The following is a 12071-nucleotide window of genomic DNA, read 5'->3' as shown; positions in this document are numbered from 1 at the left end:
AGCACTAGCATCACCACCTCAGCTCCACCTCAGATCATCAGACATTAGATTCTCATAAGGAGTGCATAACCTACATCCCTGGCATGCACAGTTCACAGTAGGGTTCCTGCTTCTATGAGAATATAACACTGCCGCTAATCTAACAGGAGATAGGGCTCAGGCAGGGAGGCGAGCGATGGGGGGAGCAGCCATAACTACAAATGAAGCTTCATTCCCACTCACCCGCTGCTCACCTTCTGCTGTGTGGCCCAGTTCCTAACAGGCCACGGAGCGGTACGAGCCTGGGTGTTGGGGACGGCAGCTTTACAGGGTAGAACCTAGAATTCCTTGCAAAAGTGGTATATATAAGATAATTACACCAGTGAATAAGAATGAAAAAGGAAAACAAGAAAGCAGAAAAAATGGATCTACAGGTTGTTACTGAGATGGATAATGCTGTCATCATTGTGTCCGATTCCACATGAAGAATGTGGAACTGGACACATAATTGTCCACTCTAGATGAGGAATTTTTACCCACTGCCTTCTACACCCCAAAGGTCGTGGGATGATCCAAAGAGTGTTGATTTTTCTCTCACTTCCAGGTTCACACGTGCACCAGAATAACGAAACCCTCAAGGTGCCCGCGCAGTATAGCACAGAAATCCTGGGCAGGATGCAGCTGAGGAAGGTGCTATCAACCTATACCTGCATTCAAACGTAGCCACTACAGCAGTGCCTACAAAAAAGGCAGCTGACGGGATGTGTGATGTGAATAAAAGATGTGTAGAATAGGGTAGTTACCCTAGGGGAAAACTCTCTAACAAAAGGAAACAGCCATAGAAAATACCATAAGATATAAAAATGCCTGATACTCAAAGATCAGCTAGGCAGCCAGTGCAGCTAGAATGAACTGAATGAGTAGAATTACAGAGGTCAGAATGGTGGTGCCAGACCACACAGGGCCTTGTAGGCCTTTGCAGAACTTTGCAAAGCTTCCTCATTTCCCTCAGAATCACACACGTTGTTTTCTGCAGAAAAGGGGCATATTTGACTTGTACTTTTTAACAGTTTTCTCTGGAATCTGATGAGAATAGCAGGTAAGGGTAGAATCAGGGAAAAGTGACAGGAGACTATCTCAGTAATCCGGGAAGGGAGAACATTGGCTCACAACCGAGGTGGTGTAGTATATGTGGTGAGAAGTAACAGCATTTTGTATATGTTTGAAAAACATGGTTAATGGTTTCTTCTGAAAGATTAGATACTGTGTGTGAGAGAAAAGAGAATCAAAGATACCTGGATTTTCGATATAAGCAACCAGAAGAAATGAGTTGCTCCCAACTGAGATGGGGAAGGTGTGGAGGGGGAAGTAACGGTTTCAGTTTTGAACATGATGAATTTGAGATAGTTATTGGAAACTGAAGTGAAGACATCGATATGTGTGCAAAACAGCATTAAATACATGAAACTGGTTAAGAAAAGCCAGATAGTGGGTGTTTGTAGAAGAGAACCAAGAATTGAATCACAACAATAAGATGGGGTGGGGAGAGGAGTTGGGCCCATGGAGAAGTCAGCAGAGCAAGTCAGTAGTGGGCAATTATTAACATCGAAAGATTTTCAAGATGAGAGATGCTATCTTGAGAGCCTATTAAATACAGTGTTCTAATGAGATTATTACTATGCAAAATGCTACTGATGAATCAAACTCGAAAGCAGAATTAGCCTTGTGTTTGGAATTGTAGAAGATCAGCTACCTTGATGAAAGAAAGTTTGCTGGAATACAGATAGGCAAAGACAAATTGGCCTGAGTTAGAAGAGATAAAAGGGAAATTGAAGTCTGTTAACACACATAACTCCTTTGAGGATTTTGGATGCAAAAGCGTGTAAACAGGGCACTGGCTGAAGTAGAAAGTACAGCCAAGAGTGCATGTGTTTATTCATTTCCTCTTAAGAGAGAAATAACATGTTTTTAGCTGAAGAAATTTATCCAGTAGTAAGGGGAAACTGAAAACATATAGAAGAGAAAAAGAATACTGATCCTGAAAAGTTCTTGAATGCTGCTCCCTTTCTAGATGGCCTTTGGTTTACCAACAATAGTATAAACATATTCTAAAATTCCAATTATCCATTTACATACCTTACCTTCCCTGGAAGCCCCAGACTAGTATATCCACATGCCTACTTGATATCCCTACATATCAGCCTTACAGATCTATCACACATGTCCTGCCTGAGGCAGAAATGGTGACTTCTTCCCTCCACGTGCCACTCATCTTTCAGAACATAATATCCTATCAAGCCAGTTGTTCAACCTATAATCAAGTCCGTCCCAGATTCTTCCTGCACCATATTCAACCCATCAGCATGTACCACTGGATCATCCTCCACAGTTAATCTCAAAGCTGCCTGGTGTATTTCCATCACCACAACCCTTATTCAATCCACAATCAGATCTCATCAACTACTGCTACAAAGGAATCCTAAAAAGCACACAAAGTCCCACATCTGTTCTCCAATATCTGTCCTTCCACAAATGCCCACCATATTACGAAATAAAAGGCCTTGAGTTGAGGGACTGCTTTATTCTATTCTGTAAACCCAGCCTCTAACATATAAAGTTAGTATAGAACGTTTCACCAAATGAAGCGTGCCTACCAGACTCCTGGAAAATATATCACTGACTTCAGAAAACTATTCCCTCATCTGATCTAACCTCAAGATGCTTTGGATATCTTATAATTTAAAATATATCCCGGATGTTAAATACATCCAGGAGCCTGATGACAACATCATCTGTTATCTGCATCATTAAGACCAGAAACAGTGCCTTGTATATCAGGCACTGAATGAAGTCAGTTTATACTAAGATCTACTTGGTAGCTTACACCTTAATCTTAAGAGAATATGACAATGATCAGAAAAATTAAGAACCCAACAAGAAAAGATGGTTCACTTAATCAAGGTGCTTCAAGACTCTGGTTCTGGTAGAACATAAAAGAAATGTATTTCTTACCTTTCCCTGCTATCTTTCTAGTTCAAGCCTCATTTTTTCCCTCCTGTCTAATGCACAAGCCTTTTAACTGGGGTGAGCACACTGGTAGGAGTTCAGGAAAGCTATGACAAGAGGTGAGAAGGGACAGGATTCCAGCTGGAGTAAGCAGCTAAGACTTTCTGGAGACGGCCCAGGGTGTCTGGCATAGAAAGGGGGAAAGCATCCTGGGTGGTGGGAGCAGGTGTGTGATTGATGCAGGAGGCAGTAGGTGGGACTATGAAATTTCTGCTCCCCCGATTGAAGGGCAATGAAAGAGACAATATGGAGTTTGGACAGAGAGCAGGGAGCTGATGCCTAAGATCAGGACTGGCTGTGGGAAGTAGCTGAGGGTGCCCCACCTTTCCCACTCACCACAACTGTGTGTTACCTCCTTCCTGTTCCCCTGAGTCCTGGCTCTGTCCACAGTCCTCAGTCTGTGAAGTACAATTCTGGGCCCCTTCCATGAGCTTTATCCTACTGCAGTGCTGCCTTCCTCTCCAAGCAGAGGAGTTTGGGAAGGAGGGACCTAGGAAGGTTGTAGCTGACTTTATACTCACAAACCTCTGCCCTTCTCCCAAAAGGACGTGGAAGCAGAGACTGCTGCACTTGAGGGCAGTCCTTGGGGACCCATGGAAGGCTCTGGCTTTGTCTCTTGGGGTGGATACAAAAAGACTCCCCTGACCCAGGGATTGCACCCTAAGGGTTTCCTACAATCCATACCCCCTCCTTTTGTGGCACTAACTCATGCCTCCCAGGGGTCACGCCTTACTTTCCAGAAGCCGTGAGCACTTCAGGTGGAGATGACTTGTGCGTTAGTCTTCACTGTGCCTCTCCTACACTTACCATCATCCTTGCAGGGTCTCCTGAGACGGCCGCATTACCACACATAGACTGCAGCCTGCTCCTGTGAGAGTGTGACTTGGAAGGGCAGAAGTTCCAACCTAAACAGGCCAAGGTTGTCGATTAGGTGTCTTATTTTGCATTTATGCTATATATTGGCCTGAGCTATGCATTAACATCTAGCTTGTAACCTTAGTATGGCACTTCTCTAATTATCTCTAAAGTAGAGATAATATTCACAATCTTTCCAAAAAAAAATTGGATGAAGGAATCTAAGTATATAATTGAGAGGCCCCTATGAATGTGATTACTTTTTGATAATTACCAATCATCTATAAATAATAATAAAGGGCAATCTTTCTATCTACAACTGACTTTAATGTTTGCTGTTTTTCAAGGACATAAAATGGAAGCTACTTTTCACCAGGATTCCCCATGGATTTTGCCTGCCCCAATTCCCTCTAATACCATTAAAAAGTGACAATAGAGCCCCGTATCTCAGTTCCACTTCCCACAGAGATATCTTGGACCTAAAATTAACTTCCCTAACTGTTGGCCCTCAGAGGTGTGCACTCAGCTCTCCCCCATGGTAAGGCTGATCTGCTGGGATGCAGTGGAATTCCTACAATAGTACCTTTAAAGTTGTAGCCTGAATTAATCTTGCACAGCCGCACTAAAGGGGAAGTAGCCTATATGAAAAGCACCTTGCCAAAATCTCAAGTGGCAAAAGTTGGTGTCAGGGGCAAAAGCAAACAAGATAGAAAAATGAGCCTTGGGTGGAGGGGAAGCCCATGATGGAACAGAGGGCATGCTGGTTAAGCTACACATGCCATGCTTGTAGGAAATAGCTTCTAGTGTCATAGCTGGGGAGGCTGAGGTGATTCAGACTTGATGAGTGAGTATAGCTTGGAGCCAAAGCATTCAGACAGGAGCCAGATACAGCAGCAGGAATCAAAGCACCTTACTTTGCCCCCCACTCCATCCTGAGGGGATACGGCTGATGTCATGGGAGCAGGGATGAAGGCACATGGGGTGGGCAGTGGCCACAGCCCCAGCAACTGTGCTGAAGACAACTGCTGGGATGTTAGTGCACTTCAGCTCTGTTTAGTCCTTGGCGCCTCCCCTCCACCGCTGTCTGTCCTTTTGTACAGTCAATATTCTTCTACAGTTATCTACATATTTGCTTTTTCTGATATTATTCATTCCCTCCTGCTTTTCCATGTTTCCATCTGGAGAATGTTTTTTCTCTCCTGAAGAACTCCTTTTAGTTTTGCTTTTATTGCACATTCCATCATTTCTTGCTTGTTAGTAAAATTCTTTCGATCATTTTCATGCAAAAGATACCTCACTTTAAATTGAGTGGTTTTTTAATCCATTTTAGTATATTATTCAATTCTGTCTTCACTTGCTTTTGCTGAAGTCAACTCTATCAGTCTTATTGTTGATCCCATAAATATGATGTGCCCCTCCCACCCCGCATGAGTGTTTAAGTAGCCGGATTTGTGATCATCCAGGACATTGTAAGCCATGAAAGCACTTTTCTTTGCAAAGGTTCATAATTTCTCCCAGAATAAAAGCCAAAGCTGAGCAGTGAATTGACATAGTTTGACATATGTTTTTCAAAGATTGCTTCTGACTTCTTAATGGGAACAGCACAAGGTGGTGAGGGTGGAAGCAGAGGAATGATTAAGGATGTTATTGTAGCAATCCGAAAAGAGAAGATGGTGTTTCCAGGCCAATGTGGTAGAAATGTATATGGAGAGAATTAACCAGATTTTGTGGAATTTTTTTAAAATTCCAGTGGGCATTCCTGACATTTTAACTATAGGTTATGAGAAAAAAAAGGAATCAAAGATAATATCATGACTCCTGACTTGAAGAACCATGAAGAAAGGAAAGTGTTGTGGGGGTTACTAAACAGAACAAAATCCTATATTAAGCACTGATCCTTCTACTACCTCGTGGATAACAAGAAGCCATGTGTTCTAGTTTTGGATGTCCTAGTTATTGAGTGACTGGGAATATTTTAACTAGGCCCAGACTACTGTATCAAGTTTCCTTTATCCTAATTTTGAATTCTATGTATTAGTGTAAAATTTTACATGTCTGTAGGCTACTCCTATTTTTTATTCATGCTTTGTGTGCCAAGTTCAAAAGAACTAATACAGAAGGTAATCTTTGCTTTTACCATTTGTGACTAATACTGGTTGTGCTGATGTTAGATGTGTTATCTGTCTGTGGGATCCTTATACTACTGGACTTGTATGGTGAGCAATACTGTTTCTCCACTGGGATAGATATGACCTGAAGGACAATGTCATTCCTTGTCTAAGCAGGAGAATAAGCAGATCTCTCTTGTTGGAAATAGCTTCTTTTAATTCACGCTACTGTCTATGTTTACTTATGTGTTATTAGTATCTAATGTTATTTTTTAGCTTCCCACTTGCTCCAACTATGCTTAGAAGAAATAATCAAGAGGTGTTGATTACATTGGAGTTAAACCTAGCACATCATTTCTCTACGGTATTTTTGTGTCATAGAAATTTATGGGAACAGAGGTCCAAAATAATGGGAAGTAGGACTCTTAGGTTCTCACTATACCCTTTCCTCCCAGACAGCTTCCAACATTCCACACCTGCCCCCCAACACAGGCTTGGAAATTCTCTTTCAAATATAATTAATACAGATAGACTGATAGAGATAAAGGCGAATGTAGAGAGAGATACTTCCTAAACAGTAGTCTCTGAGGAAACAAGGGGGTCACAGGATGAAGGACAAGAATGCATTTGTGGAGAATGTGTATAAGGATGTACTAGTTTTCTAAGCTGTTGTAACAAAATATCTCAGACTGGGTGGTTTCAATACAGAAACATTTTCCCACAATTCTGGAGGCTAGATGTCCAAGCTAAGGTGCTAGCATGGTTGGTTTCTTTTGAGATCTGTCTCCTTGGCTTGGACATGCTCATCTTCTCCCTGTGTCTTCAAGTCGTCTTCCCTTGTGTCTGTGTCCAAATTTCCTTTTCTTATAAGGACACCTGTCATATTGAGTTGGGGCCCATCCTAATAATTTCATGTTAAGTTAATTCCCTCTTTAAAGACCTTATTCCAAATACAGTCATATTATTCTAAGGTACTAGCGATTAGGACTTTGTGAATTTGGAGGGATATAGTTCAGCCCATAACAATCTGCCCCTTCTGGTTTCCTAAATTCTAGTCCTTCCACATCCAAAATGCCCCATCCAAACAGCCTCAAAAATATTAACCCATTTTAGTCTCAATTCTAAGTCCAAAATCCCTTCTAAAACATCTGTGGGTAAGACACAGGTATGATTCATCCTGAGGTAAAAAATTTCTCTCCAGCTATGAACCTATGAAATCAGATGAGTTATCCATGACCAAAATGCAAAGTAGAACAGGCATAAGGTATACATTTCCATCCCAAAAGGGAGAAATTGTAAGAAAAATGGTGTCATTGGTCACAAGTAAGTCTAAAACCTAGCAGGGCAAATTATGTTACATACTTGAAATCTCAAGAATCCTCTGACTCAATGGGCAGCAGCCAAAACCATTTGCCCTGTGTGGCAGCCCCGACATCTCAATCCTAGGTAGAGGCAATCTGGCATTCTAAAACCAGTGAGCTGACCCTGAGCTCTAGAACTGAGAAGGAGACAGCCTCAACTCCTAGGCCTCTGTCCTTTGGGCCTGTGGTGACAATGGCAGTCCTGCCAACCTCTGAACCACCTCAGGGTCATTTTTCCCTTCTCTTGAAGGATATTGCATGTTTGCAGCTGGGTAGTTCTATTGGCCTGCTATCCTCTAGAATACTAGAAGTCCGACCACTTTCTTTCATGTCTTCCTATCTCTTTTCATTTCTGCTGCTATAAAATTGTCAGAAACATGTTGGTCTCCAGTGCAATTCATGGAGTTCCAAACTGTTAGACAAGAGGGATCTCCAAAGGTCTTTCCTATATAACCTCATCTTTGTGCCTGGCTTCTGCTGAGATGGCTGATTAGATCCATAAGTCACACAGCTTAACCTTTTTTTAAATTTTTTAGTTGATACATAATATACATATTTATGGGGTATATGTAATATTTTAACACATGTATACTATATGTAATTAAACAGGGTAATTTATTTGACTTAATCCATCACCTCAAACGTTTATCATTTATTTGTGTTGGGAACATTCAGAATCTTCTAACTGTTTTGAAATTTACAATAAATTCTTGTTATCCATAATCACCCTACTGCACCATAGAATACTAAAACTTTTTTCTTGTAACTGCAATTTTGTATTCATTAACCAGCCTCTTCATATCCCCTCCTCCCTGCTACCCTTCCCAGTCTCTCGTAACCACTATTTTACTCTCTACTTCTATGAGATCAATTTTTTTAGCTCCCACATATAAGTGAGAACATGTATTTGTCTTTTCTGTGCCTGGCTCCTTTTGCTTAACATACCTAATCATTTTTAGAAATGGTTGTCCAGCCATACCCTTATTCTATCCAGGACAGATTTTCTCCTTTATTGCAATAAGGATATGCTGAGAATTTTTCAAATCTACACTTTCTGGCTCCTTTTTTGCTTAACACGTTCTGATTGAATTTATCTCGTGTGTGTGTGTGTGTGTGTGTGTGTGTGTGTGTGTGTGTGTGTGTGTCTCATTATAAGCAGCAGAGAGAAACCGGGCCACACCTTCAACACTTCGTTTGGAAATCCCCTCAGCTAAATATCCAAGTCCATTACTTGCAAATTCTACTTTCCACAAAATGCTAGAACACAATTTGTCCAAGTTCTTTGCCACTTTATAACATGGATCATCTTTCCTCCAGTTTTCAACAACATATTCCTCAGTTTTGAGACCTCACCAGAGGCACAGTCTACCAACATATTCTGTTCATGATGTTTTCTCTAAGATGATCAAAGCCTGCTCTACCCCTCTCCTCTTTTAATTCTGAGCCCTCAACAGAATCACCTTTAATTGTCTATATTTCTACCAACAATCTCTTCAAAGCAATCTTGGGCTTTTTTTTTAAATATGCAATTCAAAATTCTCATAGCCTCTTCCTACTACTCAGATTCAAAGCAAATTCTACATCTTTAGGTTTTTGTTAATAGCACCCTACTTCCTAGTACCAAAATCAGTTTTCTAGGAATTCCATAAGAAGGACCAAAAACTGGGCATCTTGAGCAACAGAAACTTATTTCTTCACAATTCTGGAATCTAGACATTAAGATCAAAGCGTCTGAAGAATTGATTTCTCCTGAGACCTCTCTCCTTGGCTTATCCATGGCCATCCTTTCCCAGTGTCTTCACATGGTCTTCATTTTGCATGTGTCTGTGTACAAATTTTCTCTTATAAGGATATCAGTTATATTAGGTTAGGGTCCACCATAATGGCCTCATTTTAACTTGCCTCTTCAAAGACCCTATCCCCAAATACAATCACATTCTAAAGTTCCAAGTGTTAGGATTTCAACATATGAATTTTTTTTTGGAGGGCACAATTCAGCCCATAAGAGAAGAACTGTGTGAGCACCAGAGATGCAGTTCTCAGGATTAATATTAAGGGAATTCTCTACTATATAAGTTTGTATAAAAAAGAATGAAACATAAGACAATATGCCTATGTCCCATCTTGTCTCTCTTCCTATTTCTTCTACTGTGCTGGCCCTTGGAATGATTAGTTCAGAGAACACTGCCTGCTGTGATTATCACTTCATTCTGTCTCAAGACATAACCATAAGTTCAGCATTCCTTTCTTTACAGTCTGTCTATCCCCAGCCAATAGCACAGACTTGTCCTAATTATTAAATGAGCAACACACATCCTGGTTGAAAACATAAGATATATTTATTTATAATTTGTTGAAATTTTTTCTTTCAAAAAATGTAAGAGGACATGTTTTATGCGAAGTGTTTAATGAGAGGAATTGGCCATAAGGATAGAGAATACACAGACTGGCTTGGTGGGGAAAAAATAACTTTCTAATAGACACAGCCATCTCACTTGGAACCCATAGGCCTGAAGGACACAAGTGCACCAACACTGAGAGTGTTTAGACAGAGTCTGTGCACCAATTGTTACACCAGAGGCATCCCTGCATTGGATGGAATGATGGTCCTCACTTGGGTTCTGAGTAGGTAGTTCACCAAATTTCCAATAAATCAGGATAGAAATTCAGATTTTCACAGTCCTCTTTTAAGCAAATGAACCTAGACCATTTTGTGTCTTAAGGTGAGGTCACCAAGAGGCTAGTGGGTCAAGACAGTGTCAAATTACTCATAGGAGTGAGGGGACAGCACAGTCAGCAGGTTCAATCCAGAGGCTACCAGAGGACACAGATCCATGAGTCCACCACAGACTGGTGGCTCTGGAATTTTCAGGACATGATTTTATTTTTTTCATTATATGAGGAAAGAACTAAACAGGGAAACTCTAGCAACCTCCTACTTCTGATAATACCCCTGGCCTGCTTCATTATGAACTGTGCCTGACTGTTTCTCCAACCATCTCACACCCTCTATTATTTACACATCCTTTCTCAGGAACAGTCCTAAGACTCGCTCACGAATCTGCTTGGTCTTGACACCATAGATGATGGGATTGACCATGGGTGGGAAGAGCATATAGAAATTGGCAAGGAGAATGTGGACGTGTGGAGCAGCCCGGCGGGCCACACGGTGCATGACTGAGGAGACGATTACAGGTGTGTAGAAGGCTAAGATGGCGCCTATGTGAGATACACATGTCCCAAATGCCTTGTAGCGTGCTTCCTGAGAGGCAAGCTGTAGAACTGCCCGAAGGATAAAGATATAAGACAGGATAACAAAGGACAGATCAAACATTCCAATAAACATGGCCACAGCAATGCCATAGATATTATTGAAGCGAGTGTCCCCACATGCCAGTCTCACCACTGCCATGTGTTCACAGTAGCAGTGGGCAATCACTGGGCCTCGGCAGTAGTGGAAGCGTCTCAGCAGAAAGGGGAGTGGAATCACTAGTGTCACAGCCCTGGCCACAGCAGCCATGCCAATCTTGGTGATAAGGGCCCTGGTCAGGACCGTGGTGTAGTGCAGTGGCTTGCAGATGGCCACATAGCGGTCAAAGGCCATGGCCAGCAGCACTGCGGACTCCATGATGGAGAAGGAGTGAAGAAAGAACATCTGGACCAGACAGGCATAGAAGTTGATCTGTCGATCTCTAAACCAAAAAATGGCAAGTATTTTGGGCAGTGTTGAAGAGGAAAGGACCAGGTCAATGGTTGCCAGCATGGCCAGAAAGAGGTACATGGGCTCATGGAGGGCCGCATCAGCCTGGATGATGAAGAGAAGGGTGCAGTTTCCGAGCAGGGCCAGTGTATATGCAAAGCAAAAGGGGATAGAGATCCAGATGTGCAGGTGCTCCAAACCAGGAATTCCTACCAACAAGAAGGGAGCTGGATGGGTTGAGTTGATATTGGAGTTTGACATGGCTTATTAAAATTCTCTTCGTTGATTTTCACAGGCTCCTTCACCTTGTAGGGAGAGAACCAGGGTATGTAGGATTACAGAGTTCAAGCTATAACATTCCACCTGAATTGATTAGCTCTTATTACCATCCCTAGTCCTGAAACAACTTCTCCTTAGTCTTCATAGACATGGAGAAGTATAATCCTATCCACAGGAACTCTGTCTTTTATTGAATAGATAAATTATTAAATATCAGAACTGATATCACAAAACAATTTTCAGAAAGGAATAGCAAAGAGGTAGTGTTTTCTATATTCTTGATGATACCAAGTTTATTCTGATGAAAGAAGTAAAGTATGTTTAAATCAGTTCATTTATTTAGATCATACATTAGTACCATTCTACTTGCCAGTTGAAAAAAAAACTCCCAATCATATAAGTAAATTTTCCATCCTAAAATCTCTGGCTTGGGTGCCTATATTAGTCAAAGAAACGGTGGAATTCTAGTGCCTCAATCACACAATCTGCTTATTTTCTGTAGAACTATTTGATGTGGTTTCCACTGACCAAATACAACCATTATTGATCAAAAACAAATAAAATTTAAAATTCATACCTTAGTCATAAAGTTTTAAGTGTGCATAGCCACATGACTGGTGGCTACTCAACAGTTCAGATACAGACTATTTCCATCCTTGCAGAAAGTTCTATTGAAGAACACTGTTCTACACCGTTCCAGGTCCTTTCAACATCCACAAAACT

General features: G+C 41.4%; 1 protein-coding gene across 1 annotated transcript; it reads right to left on the bottom strand.

The window, feature by feature from the left end:
* Window positions 1–10242: 10242 nt before the first annotated feature.
* Window positions 10243–11330, bottom strand: LOC123641247 (olfactory receptor 52K1-like). Its single transcript, XM_045555798.1, has one exon. It carries the CDS (start codon window positions 11328–11330, stop codon window positions 10386–10388), a length of 945 nt encoding a protein of 314 aa, XP_045411754.1. The 3' UTR covers window positions 10243–10385.
* Between the last annotated feature and the right edge of the window lie 741 nt (window positions 11331–12071).

Source organism: Lemur catta, chromosome 7 (assembly GCF_020740605.2).
Source record: "Lemur catta isolate mLemCat1 chromosome 7, mLemCat1.pri, whole genome shotgun sequence".
Classification (NCBI taxonomy): domain Eukaryota; kingdom Metazoa; phylum Chordata; class Mammalia; order Primates; family Lemuridae; genus Lemur; species Lemur catta.
This window is presented reverse-complemented; position numbering and strand designations above follow the sequence as displayed.